At 43.1% G+C, this 21,373-nt stretch overlaps 1 protein-coding gene across 2 annotated transcripts; it reads left to right on the forward strand.

Annotated features, from left to right (window-relative positions):
• The first annotated feature begins 1,652 nt into the window (after positions 1 to 1,652).
• ICA1L (islet cell autoantigen 1 like) lies at positions 1,653 to 20,556 on the forward strand. 2 transcript variants are annotated; one of them, XM_045575609.1, is made up of 12 exons: positions 1,653 to 1,739; positions 6,775 to 6,957; positions 7,451 to 7,523; positions 8,526 to 8,649; positions 10,107 to 10,305; positions 11,395 to 11,520; positions 12,907 to 13,005; positions 14,078 to 14,163; positions 15,383 to 15,426; positions 17,030 to 17,272; positions 18,631 to 18,717; positions 20,144 to 20,556. In XM_045575609.1, exons 2-12 carry the CDS (start codon positions 6,796 to 6,798, stop codon positions 20,257 to 20,259), a joined length of 1,359 nt encoding a protein of 452 aa, XP_045431565.1. In that variant the 5' UTR covers positions 1,653 to 1,739; positions 6,775 to 6,795; the 3' UTR covers positions 20,260 to 20,556. The 2 variants fall into 2 exon arrangements, with proteins under 2 accessions (XP_045431565.1, XP_045431566.1); XM_045575610.1 differs by lacking the exon at positions 1,653 to 1,739 and having other exon boundaries at positions 6,708 to 6,957; positions 14,081 to 14,163.
• Positions 20,557 to 21,373: the final 817 nt, after the last annotated feature.

A 21,373-nucleotide genomic window follows, 5' to 3' on the forward strand; every position in this document is an offset into this window, starting at 1 on the left:
GCTCTAGCCGGTTGGACTCTGGATAGAGCAGCAGCCTGCAGACTGAAGGATTCAGGGTTTGATTCCCATCAAGGGCACACAACAGGATTGTGGGCTCCTTCCCCAGTAGGGGGCGTGCAAGAGGCAGCCAATCAATGATTCTCATTGATGTCTCTATCCCTCTCTGAAAAAAAAAAAATGTTTTTTAAAAATTCCTAAGCTGAAGACATCTTAATATTTCCAATCCAAATTAATTCTATAGTATAAATAGCCTACGCTTTTTTCTGTTCTAAAACTACTTTTATTCAGGTTTTTAAGGTAAGTACTTTGTAATAACATTCTATAATATCACCCCATCTTACCTCTTTCATGATAGTACAGACTGAATTATCACTTCAAACGTAAGCTTTTCCCACTTACTAGCCTATACATCATAGTTGTCAATAATTCACATTTTGTAATGTTTTAGAACAGCTGCTAATGTTTGTGAATCACTTTACAAAGCACTTTGACTTCATTTTCCATCTGTAATGTAAATCTTTTGCCTTATTTCCATTCTCCTCCTTGAGGTTTTTAGGCTCAAATGTTACTTTTTGCTCTTGAAGACATTTATGACAACGAATATGTGCATTTGAGATCAGCTATTAACAGCTGTTACTGAATCCCCTTTCAGTCTTCGGAATCACATAGAGCACGGGGACGTTTCCCGGTGCTGGCGGGCGCCCAAAGCCCCAGGACTCAGGGTGAGCCAGGCTCAGCCAGAGCCTCGCTGCGGGGAGTGGGGGGCCGGTGTCCGGCAGGTGCGGGGGGGGGGGGGCGGTTTAGAGGGGTCAGGGAGGATGAAAAGGGGGGCAGGAGGATGAAAAGGGGGGCAGGGGGATGAAGAGGGGTCAGGGAGGATGAAGAGGGGAGCGGGGGGAGGAAAGAGGGGTCAGGGAGTATGAAAAGGGGGCGGGGGGATGAAAAGGGGAGCGGGGTGTCCGGCAGGTGCGGGGGGGGGGGGTAGAGGGGTCAGGGAGGATGAAAAGGGGGGCGGGGAGGTAGAGGGGTCAGGGAGGATGAAAAGGGGGGCGGGGGGGGTAGAGGGGTCAGGGAGGATGAAGAGGGGAGCGGGGGGATGAAGAGGGGTCAGGGAGGATGAAAAGGGGGGCGGGGGGAGAGAAGAGGGGTCAGGGAGGATGAAAAGGGGTGCGGGGGGATGAAAAGGGGAGCGGGGTGTCCGGCAGGGGCGGGGACGGGGCTGAGGGACCCGGGCTGCGGGCTCAGGGAGGAAGCCCAGGTCTCCGTCCACTTACCCGCTCGCAGGGCTCACACTGCCGGCGTCTGCCTTGTGGGTCACTGGGTTCCGCCGCGAGGAGGAGGTGCGGGCCGGGAGGGGTGCGGGAGGAGGAGGAGGTGCGGGCCGGGAGGGGTGCGGGAGGAGGAGGAGGTGCGGGCCGGGAGGGGTGCGGGGGTGCGGGAGGAGGAGGAGGTGCGGGCCGGGAGGGGTGCGGGGGTGCGGGAGGAGGAGGAGGTGCGGGCCGGGAGGGGTGCGGGAGGAGGAGGAGGTGCGGGCCGGGAGGGGTGCGGGGGTGCGGGAGGAGGAGGAGGCGCGGGCCGGGAGGGGTGCGGGGGTGCGGGAGGAGGAGGAGGTGTGGGGCCGGGAAGCGGGGGGGGGGAGCCGCCCGCGGGAGCGGCGGCGGCGGCGCGGGGTTCGCGGGCGGCGGCCGCGGGGACGGACCTCCGCGTGGCCGTGGGGACCGAGCAGCCTCCTGGAGGCGGTGAGTGCGCCCCCCACCCGGGCCCGGGGCCCCGCGGCACCGCCGCGCCCTCCGCCGACCGCCGGGCCCGGGCGCCAAACCCTTGTTTCCATGGCGACGCCCTAAAGTGCAGACGCCGAGAGAGGCGCCCGCCCCGCACGCACGGATCTCGCGGGGCCTCGCAGGGCTCGGCGGTTCCCCGGGGTCCGCGGCCCCTGCCCCACCCCGGTCCTCCCTCCTCCCCCGGGTCCTCCCTCCCTCCCCCGGGTCCTCCCTCCTCCCCCGGGTCCTCCCTCCCTCCCCCGGGTCCTCCCTCCCTCCCCCGGGTCCTCCCTCCTCCCCCGGTCCTCCCTCCTCCCCCGGGTCCTCCCTCCCTCCGGGTCCGTGTCCTCCGGGCGGACCCGCGGGACCAACGGCGCGTCCCCCCGCGAGCGCGCGGGCCTGAGGCTGGTTTGGGTGGTTTCTCTCCAAGATCCTTCCATCAGAGCCAATGCTCACAGCCGGCAGGTGCTTCAGGCTGCCTCCTCCCGCTGTGCTCGTTTAGCCATTGCTGGGACAGGGGCCTGTCCCTTCGGAAACTAAGTGGCGAGCGCTGGGCACAAACTAAACAGGAGCGAGTGGGCGGTTTGCGGGGAGAGCGGATTGCACGAGCTGGGGGCGGGGGGGGGGGGGTGCACAAATCTTACACCGAGGCCTGGACCCAGCCACCCGCAGGGATCCTGCTGCTGGACACGCCGGTCCTCTGGCCAGGTGCCCAAATGATGTCATTGCTCAGATACCTGATGCTCCCAGAAAGATGGAGAGGGGAAAATCCATCCTGGCACCCGACCTGCCAGTGCCGCGGGCTTGCCAGGAGAGGGGGTGGGGTTATTTTTCATGTAGTAGATGATCTTGAGACTCAGAGAAAAAAAAGCTATTCTGAACTATATAGGTCACTGTGAAATATAGCTTCTTGGGAAGATAACGCTTACCCGTGGCTGCTTTTCGTTTTCTCTAAATATTTATGTATTGATTTATTTAGTTCTGACTTAGGCAACGTACTGTAAGGTGATATTACTTTAATCGTCTTCACATGAATATTTATGGTAGCCACCGGTGCCTCATCCTTTAGTAGGGCTTGATGATACATTTGTGGGCAAAATAATCATCTAATGGTATGTACGTATTGTTAACAGCTGTGACAGATTTTTAATCGTTTGATAATTGCCTGTGCCTAACATACGCAGTATTCTTTGAAATGTATGTATCTGTTTAATAGTGCAAAATTAATATTTTCAGTGTTGTCACAGTAATGGGATATACATTTGCCATTGCAACTGTTATGTGGAAGACTGTTTTAATTACAACTAATTATAATTGTTGGACAAATCATTATAATTTTAGAGATAGGTGAGTGCTTACAGACCAGCCAGTCCAAAGTGCAAAAACTGCAAACAGCCTGGTGGGAAAACTAGGAAGAAGCCACCTTTTTATTACAAATATTTATTATAAAACAATAAAAATAATACTTGCTAACAATAGATGAGGTGTGACAGAATTTTGTTTTCTTTTTTAAAATATATTTTTATTGATTTCAGAGAGAGAGGGAGAGAGAGAGAGAAACATCAGTGAAAAGAGAGAATTATTGATTGACTGTCTCCTGCATGATTCCTGCTGGGGATCAAGCCCCAACCCCAGGGTCTGGGCCAGGCTTGGTCCAGTCTCTTACTAGATCATGTCTAGAATATGGGAAGATTGTTCTGAACTTTCTGTTTTGTCTTTCTGCAACTCAGAAACCTTCCTTGGGCCCAACCCCTACGAATCAGTTGGTGAACGTCATGTCAAACACCAGGTGGTCAAGGGTTGGATTCCCAGTCACATGCCTAGATGATGGGCTGGATCCCTAAGGGGTGTGAGGGGGCAGCTGATAGATGTTTCTCAACAATGTTTCTCTCTCTCTCTCTCTCTTTCCCTCTCCCTTCTTCTCTTTGAAATAAATAAAAACATATAAAACCATCAAAACAAAACCTTTATTGGCTCCAAAAGCTTTATTACTTGTTAGAGTTTAGAGATCTCTACAATCTATCATCAATCTACCTTTCTCTTCTTTAGCCAATATTTGGAATGGCATTTCCTTGCCTCCTGTTATTAAAATCTCTGCTTTTCTTCAATATTTCACACATGGTAGCCAGCACACCTGAATTCTAATCCTATTTCTGTAATTAATTAGGCGTGATGTTGGCAGGAGAGGAGAATAGGAGCTTTCTTATAAGTAACATATGTGTGATTTAATACATAGTTCATGTAATAACTAGTTTAATGTCTCAGACTTTTTATGAACTTAGTCATAATTCTAGTCAATTTTCAGATAAGTAAAGTTGCTACATAAAAGTGTAAGTATTTAATATATATTTAACAAATGAATGAATGAGTGACTCTCATCTTGGAATAAAGACTTGCTAGTGTTGCATAGTAATAATAAATAAAATATTAAAAGACAAAATAAAAAGATATAACTGTCTTGACAATCAAGTAAACATTTTTAGCAATTATAACTGTTATACAACAATCCCCCTCCACCCCACCCTAAAGTTGAATCATTAACAAACTCTGATTCTGAGGAAAGCTGATTATGTTTATGAGAAAATTTATGGCTTAGGAGCCAGAGTAATCAGGAATACTGCATTAATATTAAACAGCAAACCTGTCTGGTGTATTTCCCTAATTGCATTAAACAATACTGTTATATTTAGTCAAAAGTCTTCACGTTATTTTTCTCAAGGGGATTTCGGTGCTTCAGTTTGCACGTTACCATCAGTCTGGTTTGCTTGCTTTTCAGTGTTGTCACAGTAATGGGATATTATAAGTAAAGTGAGTACAGAACTGCCGCTAAAGTGAGTATTGATTTGTTTTAAGATTTGTACTCTAGCCCTAGCCGGTTTGGCTGAATGGATAGAGCATTGGTCTGAGGATCAATGGGTCCCGGGTTCGATTCCGATCAAGGGCTTGGTTGCAGGCTCCTCCCAGGCCTGGGCCCTGGTCTGGCACATGCAGGAGGCAACCAATCGATGTATTTCTCTCACATCAATGTTTCTCTGTTTTTCCCTCTCTCTTCCATGCTCTAAAAAACAACGGAAAAATATCCTTGGTGAGGATTAACAAAAACAAAACAAAACAAAAGGTTTGTACTTTAAAGCCAGGAGATAGCTAAAAATTTAACTATCGTAAAGGACACAAATGAAAGTCTTCTATTATGTGATGACTGCATTCAAGTGAAAAAAACAAACAATATTCTTTTTAGGAATAAAGAAGATTCCTGTTTAGATGACATTGTAAGGTTTGCTCCAAACTTATAAAAGTTATTCAAAAAAGCAAACCCAAAAATATGTGCCAAGGCGAGATAATAAGATAACCGGGCCCCAGAAACAAAGCAGAAAGACCAAGCGGTGAGGGAGCTGCAGCGGGCGGGCTGAGCACCGGGAGGAGTGGCCCTGGCGCCAGGGCGTCCAGTCCGGAGGCAGGTGGGAGTGAAATGCCTCCCGTGCAATGTCCTTCCCCTCGCTGATGGAGAAGCAGTGGTTCAGGTATCGCTGATCCAGAAGCAGTGGTTCAGGTATCGCTGTCCGGGGCCCCTAACCTACCAGTATCATACTCTGGAACCCCCTGGAGATGAGGTAGAGGAGACTCCATAACCACTAGATAAGGAGGAATAACCACAGAGAAGAAAAAGGGAAAAAACTAATCTGTACTCATGATTCCCTTGAAAATGACGAATGAGTCTAAGCCACATACTTTAGCACCTCCCTTTGTCCTACTTCCCACCATTTATCAGAATAATTTGGGCTTTAAAAACTCTTATTATTTCTTGCCGAAACCGGTTTGGCTCAGTGGATAGAGCGTCGGCCTGCGGACTGAAAGGTCCTAGGTTCGATTCTGGTCAAGGGCATGTACCTTGGTTGCAGGCACATCCCCAGTAAGGAGTGTACAAGAGGCAGCTGATGGATGATTCTCTCTCATCGATGTTTCTAACTCTCTATCCCTCTCTCTTCCCCTCTGTAAAAGATCAATAAAATATATTTTAAAAAATAATAAAAACTCTTATTATTTCTTGTTTTACTTTTCCTTAAAGAACACTTTTCACATGTGCCTTTTCTTATATAGTCATGTTAATCATGTTCAGAACAATCACTTCAACATTAATTTTTAAGCTTACAGGCTACAATTTCCATCTCTATCTTTTTATAAGAGATGTCCCCTGTACTAAGATCTTTATTTTTGGATACTAAAGTATTTCTCTGAGTGATTATTAAAGAGGAGTATGTATTTGAATCTTTGCATACCTGAGAATATTTATTAAATATGTATTCTCTGCCCAGCTGGTGTAGCTCAGGGGTTGAGCATCTACCTATGGAGCAGGACGTCACAGTTCAATTCCCAGTCAGGGCTCAATCCCCAATAAGGGGGAGTGCAGGAGGCAGCCCATGGATGATTCTCTTTCATCATTGACATTTCTCTCTCTCTATCCCTTTCCCTTCCTATCTGAAATCAATAAAAAAAAAATTTTAAACAAAATGTGTATTCTGACATAGGATGTTTTCCTAAGGAAATGATAGTGATATGCAAAGATGTGTGTACAAGTTCATTTTGCAGTATTATTACAAAGGAAATATAGAAACTGATAAATGTCAACAAATAGAAAATTGGTCAGATAAAAATAGAATTATTCCCAGCCATTACTGCAAAATCGTAACAGTTTTATTACTTTTCTCACCTAACTAGAATTACGTATCATTAATCTTTTTGTCTGTTCCTTTCGCAAGTTATAATTATTTAGCTCATACAAAGCCAACATTAGCATGTTTAGCTGTTAACATTACTATTCTATTCATCTTTTTAAAAGTTTTTTTTTAAATTAGATTAACAGTTGGCTAACAAGTATTTATTATTGAAAATATTTTTAGAAGACCTTTAATTTTAGGCAGGAGCGGAGTGGAGGGGGTTACAGGGGAAATGAGGGACACTTGTAATACTTTCAACAATAAAGGTAAATTAAATAAATAAATACCTTTACTTTTAGTTTGTTCCTTGTAGTCACTCCATGGATTCCTTTGGGCAACCTAGAGCAGAAGATAACCAGTCAGTAGTGAGCAGAATGCAAAAGAAATACTGGAAGACTAAGCAGGCCCTCATCAAAGCCACAGGGAAAAAGGAAGATGAGCATGTGGTGGCATCTGACGCAGAAGTGGATGCTAAACTCGAGGTAAGCTTTTCTGTTAGCTATTAGCAACAGTAGCAATAAAGGGATGACGTGGAAAATTCTAAACAGAAATAACTTACCGATGGTACGTTCACTGACCTCTCTTGCTTAGACCGAAATTTGAAAAAAGCCTGAGTTAACGTTTTCTACCGTTATCTCTACTCTTCTAATGTGTGGTTGACAATGCTGGATGCAGTTTTCACTGGATTTGCCATTTTGCTATTTATTGTAGTTTGGAGCTGAGGGGAGGACAAACTCCACAGTTTGAAATTTCTATTAGCTCCCAATTATTTATCACCATTTCTTCCCCAAATATCTCAAGGGAAATCTCAATGTTCTTTCTATATGAGAAACAAAACCCAAAACTGAAGTACATCCCAGTCCAGAAAAATTGACATAATACTTATAAGAAAATGTTCTGCTTTTGAAGTGCTTATAACAGATATTTTGTGTTTATAGTTCTCTAACCTGTCCGAATAAAATTTATATCTCTAAGGTTTTTCACTGCATTCAAGACACATGCACTGAACTTATGAAGATAGTTGAGAAATACCAGCTAAGACTCAATGGTATGGAATTATAGACAGATATCCTGTAATCCCAATGTGATAGAAATACTTATTTGAATGAAATGCTTAATGTAAAAATAGTTTCTTGAACTATTTTAGGAACAGTTTCTTACGACAACGTATAAATATTTATAGGGACCTGTTCTTCAAGTCCCAGAGTCCTCCGATACAGATTCATTTTTGCTGAGCTCGGTTTTCCTGCTCAGAGTTTTAAGTGGATTTGCTTCCAGCACTTAAAAACTCTCTCCCTTGACACCCCCCACCAGTCGCCCATGCCCATTCCTCTGCTCCTTAACAGAAAATGTGGACATATTGACTATGCACAGTCTTAATTCCTGACCTTCCACTTTCTCTGATACTCCAGTTAAGTCTACATCCCCACCCCTACACCAAGTTGCTCTTGTCATAATAAAAAAATGGTCAAATCCTAAAATGCATAGCTGCACATTTGGTAATGCATCATTTGTGGTTTTATTTTGTTGTTTCTATTTTTATGTTTTACTAAAGACCAATCTTTCCCAAAACAAGTTCCATGGATTCACTGCATCAAAACCATCTGGCCCTGGCCGGTGGGCTCAGCTGATTGAGCGTTGTCCCATGCACCGAAAGGTTGCTGGTTCGATTCCTGGTTGGGTTCATACCCAAGTTGCAGGTTTGATCCCCAATCAGGGCACATACAGGAGGCAGCCTATTGATGTTTCTCTCTCCTTCTCCCTTCTTCTCCCTTCCTCTCTTTCTAAAAATCAATAAAAACATTTTGAAAAAAAAAACACACTACCACCAGCTGGAGTGCTTCATTTAAAAAAGGCAGATTCCCCAGACCTCTAAATCCGAATCTCTGGAAATGGAGCCCAGGAATTGCATTTTTAAGATGTCTTGTTCTTCTTCCCCCAAGTAATTCTTATGCATAGACCATTAGTTCTGTGAGAATTTTAGTGATGTGTGTGTTTTAGACAGATAATAAAAATGAAACAATTAACTACACTGTAATTTTTTCCCTAGCTGTATCAGAGGAAGAAAACCAACTAGGGATCTTTTTGAAGTCAAAAGCAGAGCGAGATGCAACGCAAGCTGGCAAACTGATGGATGCCACTGGCAAAGCACTCTGTTCATCAGCCAAGCAAAGGTTCCCTGGTTTTGCATCATCCTTAAATCTGTAGTCACGGTGACAGTTTGATGTGTGTGCCTAAGTGTGCATGTTGAAAAGGTTACTGATCGTTCCGATTGAGGGTTCAAAAGGGAAATATTGCAGTATGTAGTTGTTTTGAGGCCTAATTCTTATTTATTTTGTATTTTAAGTAATTATTTAAAAACTAGAGGCCTGGTGCATGAAGCTACTGCACTGGGGGGGGGGGGTGTCACTCAGCCCAACCTGTACCCTCTCGCAGACCAGGAGCCCTCAGGGGATGTCCTTAGTGCTGCCATGGAGCGGGAGAGGCTCCTGCCACTGCCGCCGCACTCACCAGCTGTGAGCCTGGCTTCTGGCTGAGAGGCGCTCCCCCTGTGGGAGCACACTGGTCACCAGGGGCCAGCTCCTGCATTGAGTGTCTGCCCCCTGGTGGTCAGTGCACATCACAGCGACCAGTCATTCTGCTGTTTGGTCTATTTGCATATTAGCCTTTTATTATATAGAATTGACCTTCTCAGTTGCTTAATTCCTAGAAATTGACTTTAGGCCTGTATTTAAATTTCTTAAGGGGTTTAATGTAGCAGAGGCATCACATAGCTAAAATTTAAATAGATATAGATATGTGTGTGTTTTTTTTACTTTTTGGGGTAACTATACTATCTATACTTTTCTTTTTAAGCAAAGGAAATTTCTTCTTCTTAATTATATACTTTGCATTTATCATCTTGCAATTTTTTTCTTAAAAATACATGCTGCAAAGAATCCCTAACGATTACTAAAGACAGACAAAATCTTTGCACTTTACAAAGAAAATAAAAACAGGCCTTATCAGACCTGCAAAGACCACATGCAATTTAAGTGGTTTTATTCTGAAACACCACATCAGTGCTCAAGTTCATCCTCAAGGATGTGACAAAGAGACACTCCATACAGTGCGACACTTTATCGGGTCAAAAGCAGACCAGAGGAGCGGGGTTGCACTTGTGCTTCTTAAATCCTCATTCTCAGCTGCTAAGGACCCGATCCTCCTTAGTTCGTCTAGTGTTTACCTGCTTTTCCACACCCAGGCGTTCCCTAAATTTGTCAATTAAAAGGTTTTCTGTTTATAAGGTAATTCTTTATAAATACAGAATCTCTTTTACCCATAAACTTTTTTAGAAATGGCAAATGTACTTGAGATTATTTCCATGTGGATTAACACTCAGCATGTTGCGAAAATGATATAATTTCTAAAATAAGAAAAGAGAAAGCTATGGATACATCTTTTTTAGTGATGCCAAATTGGCTATGTGATCCGTATTTGCTTCTTAAAGCCCTATGGGCATCTTAATAATTTTCCATGGACAGACTCATCTTGACAGCAAATATGCTTTATGGTTGTTATAAACCTTTGTTTTTGCTTTGTTTGGCTTCTGGAGTGCACAACCTTCTGATTCCTACCCCTTTGCCATTAGGTTGGCCCTGTATACTCCCCTGTCCCGTCTTAAGCAAGAAATAGCAACATTCAGCCAGAGGGCGGTATCCGATACCCTGACAACCATTAACCGCATGGAGCAGGCGCGCACGGAGTACCGAGGGGCTCTGCTGTGGATGAAGGACGTGTCCCAGGAGCTGGACCCCGACACCTCAAAGCAAATGGAAAAGTTCAGAAAAGTACGAAAGCACATCCTTCTTTTCCTGGTGCACAGACCTGTTCAACTTCTGCTGAACAACTCAAGATCAGGCTATTTTTGACAAAATGGTACATGATAAAATCTTGGTTGCTTGGAGATCTTTGGTTGAAGTACAAGGGCTTCCCGGATTACCTTATCAAAGTTGTCACCCAGCCCTGGCTGGTGTGCTCAGTGGATAGAGTGTGGCCTGCGGACTGAAGGGAACAGGCTTGATTCCGGTCAAGGGTTCATGCCCAGGTTGCGGGCTTGATCTCTAGTGGGGGTGTGCGGGAGGCAGCCAATCAGTGCATCTCTCTCTCTCTCTCTCTCTCTCTCTCTCTCTCTCTCTTTCTCGCTCTCTCTCTTCCTCTCCCCTTCCTCTCTGAAATCAATGAGAAAAAAAAAATATTTTTAAAAAGTAGTCACCCATTTCTGTGCTTTTATCTGTTATCATCACAGAGATTATTGTCACTATTTATTTACTTCTTTTTTTCCTGTACTTCCCACTTAGGGATGATGGGGATGAACTCTGTTTTGTTCACCATAATATCCCAGTGCCAGCACAGGGCATGGCACATAATAGCTGTCTTATACGTATTTGTTGAATGAATGAGAATATTTAAAAGTTGAGTATTCACACTACTGGTGACATATGACTCAACTCATGTATAGAAATACAATAGGAATGTATTTAAATGTATAAATATATCTTCATGTCTTAGAACTATTATTAATGATTCTCAATACTTGAGAATCCATTTATTCTTCTACTCTTACCTAAATATTACCCATCATTACTTTTAGATGTTACCTTTTATTTAGAATCTTTGTTTTTTTGTCTTAACTATTGTATATACTTTCCATCTATCATTGCATACTTTCTCAGCATAAAGATGTCTGGGAAGAATCTCACATAACTACGAAAAATAGCCAAAATCTTGACCATTCATTGTGAAATAATAATAGAGGCAAAATGAATTTGTTTTCTTTATTGTGACTTCATGCGTCTGAAAATGTGTATCGTGAAACTTTACGGAATACGTATCATCTGTATTATCAGTAATCAGAATGAACATTTTTGTGGTTTCAGGTCCAGAAGCAAGTGAGAAATAGCAAAGCTTCTTTTGACAAGTTAAAGATGGATGTTTGTCAGAAAGTGGACCTACTCGGCGCCAGTCGCTGCAATATGCTCTCCCACTCACTCACTACCTACCAGGTACCACCGCCATGGCCAGCAGGCCCTCCCCGTGCAGCTGAGTGGTGGGGGTGCTTTCTAAAAGTTGTTCCAAAGGATGTGATGAAATACAGAATTACCGGATTCCTTTGCTAAAATTGACTCATGGAGGTTATGGCAGTCAGAAAATCATAGGACTCCAGCCGGGAAAGGGCCTTCGTTAGGGACGGCCTTCTCCTAGGAGAGACAGAGAGACCTAGAGCCCGTCCTGGGCAGGGGAGGGGCACGCTGAGGAGGCAGGGTTTCAGCTGCTCACTCCACTTTGAACTTGTACATATCATTTCATTGGAAGCAAAGATGCTGTGGGTCTCTCCCCCCCCCCCTCCCGAAATTCTTTAAATTTTCTGTCATTGTATGGATGAGGAACATGAAACCTATGAGAATGAAAGGGGGTGGAAAATTTGGGCTTAAAAACCTACGTTCTCTAATTCTAGGTGTTGTGTCCTTTTTATCCTGCCAGGGTTGCCATTCACATCACGGTAACCTCAAAAGTCTCGCTTGTGCTTATATGACTAGCCCAAATCACCCATAAACAGCATGCAACAAGTAAAGACAGATATTACTAAGCAGCAGTTACTGATTGTAACAGGAAGTTGTAAGTGGCAAAATAAGAGCATCAGCTGCATTTACATAAAAAAAGAATAACAAACGGAAGGAAATGGGCATTCCCTGCTGCTTCTAGGGACACTGCCTAATTCACTTCAGCTCCCTGGAATTCAAGAATCAAAAAAGGATGCACTGGAGGATAAACGTGTGTGGCAGGCAATGTGTAGCACAACGCCTGAACCACAGTAGCTGCCACTTCTTTATTCTCTCCACCCCCCCCCCCCCACCGTCGCCACACACACACACACACACACACACACACTCTGGACAGAAACCTTAAAGCAGCCAGGAACTTGGTCTGTTGCTTGTGTTGCCTTGAGGACTCATTAAATGCAAGACCAAACTTGGTGGTACAGATGATCTTTATCCAAGATGTCTCATGAAAACCTACCCCTACCCCAAATACAAATAAGCTGTCTTTGTGCTTTTATCATTGCCTTTGGGTTCCTCCGAAGTGTTCCAACCCTCAGGCTTCATTCTCTTGGCTGCACTCCCTCTCTGTTGGCTCTCACGTGCACTCCAGCGCTGTCCGCAGCGAGCACACAGCTAGCACACACACGCAGAAACAGAGCCAATTCTTACGCAGAATCACTATGCACTGCGCTTCCCGGTTCCCCAATCCTGGAAGTGGGTTTCAGTCCCTGCCTGTCATCTGGCAACCGTGCGTCTCCTGCACTAGCGAGGAAAAACGGCACGGAAACAAGTCAGGAAACAAGTCACGGAGGAAGCAGCAGGGCAACGTCGCCTTTTCTCTCTCTGCAGAGAACGCTGCTGGGATTCTGGGAGAAAACAGCCCGGGCGATGTCCCAAATCCACGGGGCCTGCACCGGCTCACACCCGTATGACTTTGTGGCCCTCAAGGTACGTTTCTTTTTTCTTTCTTTCTTTCTTTTTTATTTATTTATTTATTTATTTATTTATTTATTAATTATGGTATCACATAATTATCCTCATCCCCCCATTCTCATCCCAAACCCCTCCCCACATATGCCACCACCCCCCTGTTGTCCATGGCCACTGGTTAGGCTTATATGCATTTCTTTCCAGGTTCTTTTGTTAGGTGTGTTACACTTTGTTTGGGTGATAACATGGAAATTATTTTTTGCTAAGCCTAATTTCAAATTTACAAAACACTGGGAAACATTTTTTACGCTCCTTCAGCCAGTCATTTTTCCACACTTCCCTGATTCCAAATGTATCAGCAACATTAAAAAAAAAAATACTTGGAAATATTGCTGGTTGGCTCAACATAATAGTAGGAGGTAATAAAAAGAGGTAGAATGTGAAAAGAAAAATAAAACGCAAAAGAGATAAAAGGTTATGGAAAGTAAAAACTTAAGAGGATGGTTCAAAAAAAATGACCGGAGGACCTATCTGACAGTTTTATGGGTTAAAGAAAACATCTCTTGCTTTCTTTTCACTTAGATGTGATTCATGATAGAAAACTTATGCCATTTATTATAGATGTGTGATGGCGGCTGAGGAGACCACTGCATTAGACCATCTCTTTCTGTGACCCTTACAGATAAGGGTACCCTCAGCCTGTGATTAGAATAAATATCCTCCTGTCCATCCTCTTTTGCAGCTGGCTTACCACCCCGTGGTAATCGGCCTGCTAGGCTAGGGTTCAGCGCCTTCGAATTCACCCTCCTGCCTTATTTTCAGTGGAGCCCGAAAATGTTGTTGGTAGGGCTGCTAGACATGGCATCTGTGATGGATTCACATGTCGCAACTGTATATTCCTGGGGGGTGGGGTATGGATTTTTTAAGTCACATTCTGACATAACATCTTGCAGTCTGATGCCTCTGAATTCATGTTTTTGTTTCTCATTCTATTTTATATCGTTCTTTAGAGTGTCTATTCTCATTTTCTTTGCACAACAAGAGCAACAGACTCTCTTCACCTAATTAACATGGGGTTTCTCACCCTTAGCAGCTCCAAGACACTTCGAGCACGCCTGAGGGAGACCACAAAGAAGAACAGGTAGAAAGCAGTCCACTCCCTGAACCCCTCGGCAGGTAAGCAGTCACTGTTACATGTCGATCGTGGAAGCCCTGGACACCTGGTGTTTCCTCCCTGGCTTACCGAATGCTCATTTCTATGTCCTTTCCCCAGTGAACATGAAAAATTTGTCTTGAAGCCTTATGTTTTCCTCTCTCTTTTAAGATGGAGGGCAAAGTCAAAGACAGGAGTAAGAACAGAGTGGGCGGATAACGCCAAGCTCTATAGTTTGGGAGGAGACTGAGCCTTGCAGAAGAGTCTCCACCCAGTGACTCCCAGAAGGGGCAGCTTGCAAAAAGCAGGGACAGGTGCCCACCGCACTGAGGACAGAAGCTACTGAAAGTCAGCCCTCCCCTCACACGGCTGGGCCTGGGCCTGGATCCCTGGCCAGGGCGGCCGGGCTGTGCACCTCCTCCCGTTGCCCATCTCCCTGCCATTGCACCTTCCCTGTGTTTTCCTTTCAGAGCTGCCCCTCACCTCCCATGTTAACCAGATTGCACTGAGCATGATGAGGGTCCCAGAAACCAGGCCCCAACAATCACAAACCATTTTCTGTTGAGTGGAAGGGGGTCTGTAACATAAGCATTTCCCTCTTTTCTCTGTGGGGAAACAAATTTTTTGGCTAACTTGAATTTATAAACATATTAGGATGTAGATTAAATAATCAAATATATAGTTATAAATTAAACCTCATTTCTGCATTGACATTTAAAATCATATGTTAAATCATCAGATAGAGGATATAAATATTCAAAGTTGGCATGGATTGACAATATTTTAGGCAAATGTGTTATTTTGCAACCATTGCTTTGTTGTTCAAATTGGAGTACTCCATTTTTTTCTATAGTTTTTTGTTCCCTCTCTTTAGTTCCCACATGTGGTTGAACAAAACCCTTCAGTGCTTGAAAGCTAAACTTTATACTCTGTGGCCTTGGTGACGGATGCTTTCTCTAATACAGCACTAGCATGGCACCTGCAGAGCTGAGCATGTACCTGGCACTTTGTTGATACTCAGTAAATGTTTATGGAATGAATGAGGGGTGAAAGGTTATATTCACAGTCTGTGTGCATATAGAGAAACAGGATTTGTCTGAGACCGATTTTAAGAGATCTACCGGACAACCAGTTTAAAATTGAAAAAACACACACACACACACACAACCATGTTAAACTGTGGAATATGAGTCCCAAATGTATTTTAACCAAAATCTTTACATCTTTTGGTTTTCACTTTAGGTTAGTTTTGTCAGATGAGGAAGTGAGCTTGAGAAGTGAATCAGGTAAGATGGTAAATTCATTAAAATGTGAAATGATCACATTTTATAATAAATGTCAAGACAGTTTGTCACAGGTTTACTTAAAACTCACAAGTGAAGCGCGACGTTATTGACTACACGTACGTAGTCAGCGTGACATTATTTGCTGTGTGTTACTGGCTGTCCTCCCCCTGCCGGACTTCACATCTCTGGCCTGTTCTGTAAACAGTCTGTACTTCTCCATCCTTTCACCTTATTCGCCCAGTCTGTGAGAGCCTCTCCCGTACGTCACGTTATAAACCTCTTGCGTACAAATACTTTTGAGTTAGCTTTATTTTTTTCTAGCTCTTTGAGTTGTAATACTGTGTAAGTTTAAGGTGTATACTATAATAATTATATAGATATCGCAAAAATATTATCATCATAAGATTGGGCAAACACATCTATCAGCTCTCACAGTTACCATATTTATTTTGGGGGTAGGAACATTTAAGATGTACTCTCTTAGTAGCCACATGTAACAATAATACGGTATTGTTAACTAATAGTTAATATGCTGCCCAGCCAGTGTGGCTGGGTGATTGAGTGTGGACCCATGAGCCAGTCTTACACTTGTTCTGAATTTTAATTTATTTTTTTTGAATAAATTTTTCTTCATTTGATGTGTGCTTTTGGAACAAGTTCTAGAGAATTTTAAATAATTATTTTAAAAATAATTTCCATAGTTATTTAAAAACTGGTGTGCAGGTCTATAGACCTCCTCACTATCATGCTGGAAAAACCATCTTTTTCTTTTTTATTTAATAAAAGTGTTTAGGGTCAGGATTTTTTCCTCTGTTAATTGCTATTTAAGTATCCCATGATTATACAGGGTATGGCAAAAGTAGGTTTACAGTTGTATGTAAAATAAAATTTTATTCTTGTCATTATTTATTAATTATTGTGTTATTTTCCACATGAACTGTAAACCTACTTTTGCCCCACCCTGTCATATAAAATGTCTTTTTTATCATTATTTTCCAGAAATTCCATTCCACTTGGAACCAAGAGTTAATAGAATGTATTAAAACTTACAGGTGGAAGAGCCTTTTAGTTTTTTGGTTTCATTTTTAAAATGATTTTATTTTATTGCATCATAATCAGAGCATGTTGTTTGTAATATTTCTACTTTAAGAAAGCCACTGATTTTTGCACCTTAGTATAATTAATTTTTATGAATTTCAAAGTGTGCATGAGAAGGTATAGTTTCTATTAGGGTTTATATATATTCAAAACAACTACCTTAATTGATTATGCTGTTTAGATCTTTTCTCCTCTTGGACTATTTTTTACTGAGTGATATATTTAAGTCTCTTAATATTAATCTGTATTCTCCTTGCATCTGTAGTCTGTCTTACATAGGTGGTTGGTTAATTATTTTACATGTAGATGTGCATAACTGTTATATCTGCATTGTGAAATGTGGTCATTTTGATGTAATTAGAAATAATTTTTATATAAGCTTCCTAGCAGTTTATTAAAATTATGCTAATAAAATATGAGAGCAATGAGACAAATTTGGCTTTCTCTACATCCTACTCTCCTTCAAAAAGAAAAAAGCCATTCTGTTTTTATTGTCACTCAATAGTTGCAAAAGATTTTCCTGGAGATACACTTGAAGATGATTTTGAGAAGGAATTCTCATTTCTCAACAACCTCCTAAGTCCTGCTTCTTCGAGTTCTAGTGAATTTACTCAAGAAAGCCAGCCCGCCTTTGGGAGCCTCACCTTCCAGGAGCCGTCCGTGGGGTCCGAGCCTCTTGCTCACTCCCAACGATTCCTTCCCTCCCATCTCTTCGACCTTGGCCTTCATGCTGCTGGAGCCTCCAACAGTGAGTGTCTCTGACATTTGGACCCTTGTGACTTATTTGATCTTTGTGAAAAAACCATTCTGCGTGTGGATGCGAAAGTCACTAAGATCGATTTCAGTTAGCTTCAGAACTACTAGGCCGAATCTGCAGTCACACCAGCCGGCTGGAAAAGTAACAAATAGGCCACCACTGGAGTCTGTCCACAAGAGTGAAACAGGGGCTGCTTTCTTTCCTGCCCCCTCCACAAGCCCCACATTTTCTTCACTGACTTTCCCAGGTGTCTTCTCTACATGGAAAACCGGGGTCTTGTCTGAAAGTCTTGATCTGCTAAGTCACCCTGCCAAGGGCAGGTAGGTGGCTTCTTCAAAGCTGGGTGTGCGTGCTTTCTGTGGGTTCACAGCTCTGGAGGCTGGCTCTAAGGCAGCCTTGTGGTAAGCCTGTGGCTTGGGGACGGCAGCAGAGAGCCGGGGGTGGGTTTTTCCTGAGGAAAGGGTCATCTGCTTGTTTATATGTTGAGAACTCGTCTACTCACGTGGTTCCACCATCCTGTGTCCAGCCCAGCACCTTGGAGTCACTTTGCTCCCCACTTCCATATTGGTTGTTAAGTCCTGTCTATTCTCTTTCTGAAACGTGTCTTAAATTTCCCACTGTCCTCTCTGCCTCCACTACCAGCGCCCCTTAGAGGCTCATTTGGCTTCTTGGGATTCTGCTAACAGTCCTCCTCACAGATCTTCCAAACCCTCCTCCATCCTCCATGCGTCCTCCAGTTCTCTCTCCAAGAAGCAGACTTGAATCTTTCAGCTCCATTATAATGTTACTAGAGGCCCGATGCATGAAGATTTGTTCAAGAATGGGCCTTCCTTTCCTTCCCCTGGCTGCTGGCACTGCCTTTGCTCTGGCTGGGAACCATCTTTTCACCTTCTTGCTGCCCAGAGGCTTGGAGTGGCTGGGGCAATGTGGAACACCTACATATACAAATTAACCAGCAACCTTTTCTGTGTTGGATTAATTTGCATACTCACTCCTGATTGGCTGGTGGGCATCACATAGGTGTGGTCAATTTGCATCTTACTCTTTTATTAGTGTAGATGGGACCACTGTGGTACATGGGGTCTGTCAGTGACCCAATTGTCTATTTCAAAAGCACTTTGAAAAACGTAAGGAAGTCTAATCTAAATCTAGCTGGGACTAAACATGTTATTTGAATAAAATACATAATTGCAGATAAATTCTAAGTGTTTTATGCTTCCTATACTGTAGAATCTTACCCTGGTATGAAGACTGAAGGACTTATTAGATATTTTTACCTTTTCTTGTTTTTCGGATGCTACTTCCTATTTGATTAGCAATGGACAAACTCTTTTCTTCCCTCTCCACAGCCTGGGCCTCCAGAGGGGGATTTGAACCTCTCTTACACACTGATAGTCAGCCAGTGCCTTCACAGAGTCCAAAGAAATCAACAAAAGGTGAGTCTTTGCTATCATATTAACACTTAGTTGAATTCAGATAAATTTAGAAAATGTATCCAGAAAAATATTTTATAAATATAAATTAATAAAGTAATACTTTATAACTTATAATGAAAACTGTACTGAATACCACTCACCATAGAAATAACTAAATAGAAATTGGTGATCTTGCCATGGTAAACTAAGTTCTGTAATCTTTCCTTTTTGGTGTGAAGGCTCATTGATAATGGATAATACCAATACCCCTGGGGACAGAAGGTGCTCTTTGATTACAGGATGCCTGTTGACAAATAAGGCCTCCCTAGCAGATGGCCTGGTATATAGTAATTGCTAACATATTGCATACTTACATATTGATATCTGCAGAACTTATCCATGTTATAATTACCATATGGGTATACATAGAAAACAGACACATTCTGTCTTGCAGAATTTTAGATACATATTAATCTTAGTCACTGATATTGATTTCTTAAAGCTTTTTTAATTTGAGAGAATTTCAAGCGTATTTATGTTGCATAAATGAAAATACCACAAAGAACACGTGTATACCCATTACTCAGATTCGCCCATTGTTAGTGCTTTATCCCATTCGCTTTATGGAGGCCACTCTGGGTTATTTATTTCTGAACCAATTGAGGGTAAGTTACATACATCATGACCATTTACCCGTAGATACTTCAATTTGTTTCCTAAGGACAGGTATATTGTTTTGCACAAACAAGTATGATTATAAACTTTGGGAGACTTCATTTTAAGATAATACTTTTCTGTAATCTACCATGTTGTGTTCCAGTTTGGTGAGTTGGCCCAGTAATGGCCTTTGTAGCACTTCCCTCTCTGGTAGAGCAAGTCCAGGGTTATGTATTGTATTCATTTGCCGCGTCACTTGTCTCTAACCTATTTAATCTGAAACAGTTACACAGCTTTTCAAAAATGTTTGGATGTGGGCTTTTTAAAAGAATGTTGTCCCTCTGTTCTACTCTTTTTTGTTTTTACTAGAATGTTCCTTATTTCATTTTTAGTGAGGGCTCAATTCAGGTATTCATTAGTTGGTAATATTAGTTTCAGGTGTACAGTAAAGTGACTTGACATTTTTATACCTTACAATGTGATCACCCCACTCATTGTAGCAATCATCTGCCACCATGAAAACCTACCACAGAAGGCTTGACTACTGCTGCCTTTTCACTTCTAATCAGGCCTTTCTCAGAGCAGCATGCAATCACTCAGATATCAGAGCCTCAGCAAAGAATAGCTCTCTGCATTAGTTTGTCAAAATTATCCTCAGGGAGTGTAATTGATTAGTCTTATCAGTTGCCTTAATTTTTTTTATTCAAAAGGAGCATCTACTTTAAAATAATGAAAGTGGTACAATAACATGATTTTGAGACTCGCTAACATGTGTGTGTGTTTTTATTAGCTCCCAACAGTGGAAACCAAGGCATGTCAGCCTGGTTCAACCTGTTTGCAGACATGGATCCGCTTTCAAACCCAGACGCCATTGGACACTCGGATGATGAACTTCTCAATGCTTGACGGGAGCTCCGATGCCACTTCGGAGGCCTTGAGAATCAGCTTCTCCACATGTTGTCTTTGTGGAGAGGAGTTCATGTTGAATCCACTCACAAAAGCATAGCTTGTGACTATAACCCTTGTCAGCCAGCTTTAGACAGATGGTGAGGGCCACATTCGAATACACTTGTCTCTTCAATATCTTGGATTTGCAGCTGTTGATAATATGTGGAAAATATTAGAAACTACTTGGTTTGAAATAGATTTAGAAGTTTATTTCAAAAGAACAGCTGGGAAGAATTCTTCCATAAGGGGTTGGGCTTCTTTCTCTGAAGAGCCTTTTATTCAAGCTGCTTTGCTGGCTGTGAGAAGTCTTTATGTGGATAAGGGACAGCAGGTAAACTGGGCTGTGGTTTAGGGCTGGGTTTTAAATAAAACAGTGGCAAGGAGAGTTCTCTGCTATGGAAAACAGCACTAGCACCAGGCCAGTTTTGTCTTTAGTTAGAAAGGTAGGACAAGACTTGAGAACCCAATTCGCTTTAGATTCACAGAGAAACCTGGTGCTTGTTCTCTCCACCTAGAGACCAAAATGTAATATTACGTAAACTTCTTCCTTCATAGAAAATCATGGACACCCCTCAATCCATTATCGAGTTTTCATGGGGGAGTAGCAGGGTGACTTATTTGCGAAGTCCGTCCACTGTAGAATCAGGAAAGTCGCTCTCCATGCCATCCACCACAAGAGTGTCCGGACACATTGCTCATGCAACGGGCAGAGTTCACATTCCTGCTGAGGAGCAGGGCGGACGCTCCCCAGGCAACCCACAGCGGTGTTCCTGAAGTTACCCAGGAGCTCCTGTCTAAGGAGGGAGACATCCTAAACGCCTGTCCTCATCCCTATCTGCACGCTTACATATTTCTTGGAGTGTTTTTATCACAGAGTAGCTCCTGCCGGAATCACAGAAAGCTGATCCATGAGAGAGTGTCTTATCCTTCCGCTTTTCCATGTGAGCGGCATGGTCTGAGGCTCTCCGATGGCTAGGGAAACTGTTATCCTCAGAGGGCTTTGAACCTGAGTACTAGAGGGAAAGGTATTTCACTGATGAACACACAGCCGCTGTATAGACACATCAATCAC

Source organism: Pipistrellus kuhlii, unplaced genomic scaffold, assembly GCF_014108245.1.
Source record: "Pipistrellus kuhlii isolate mPipKuh1 unplaced genomic scaffold, mPipKuh1.p scaffold_m20_p_7, whole genome shotgun sequence".
Classification (NCBI taxonomy): domain Eukaryota; kingdom Metazoa; phylum Chordata; class Mammalia; order Chiroptera; family Vespertilionidae; genus Pipistrellus; species Pipistrellus kuhlii.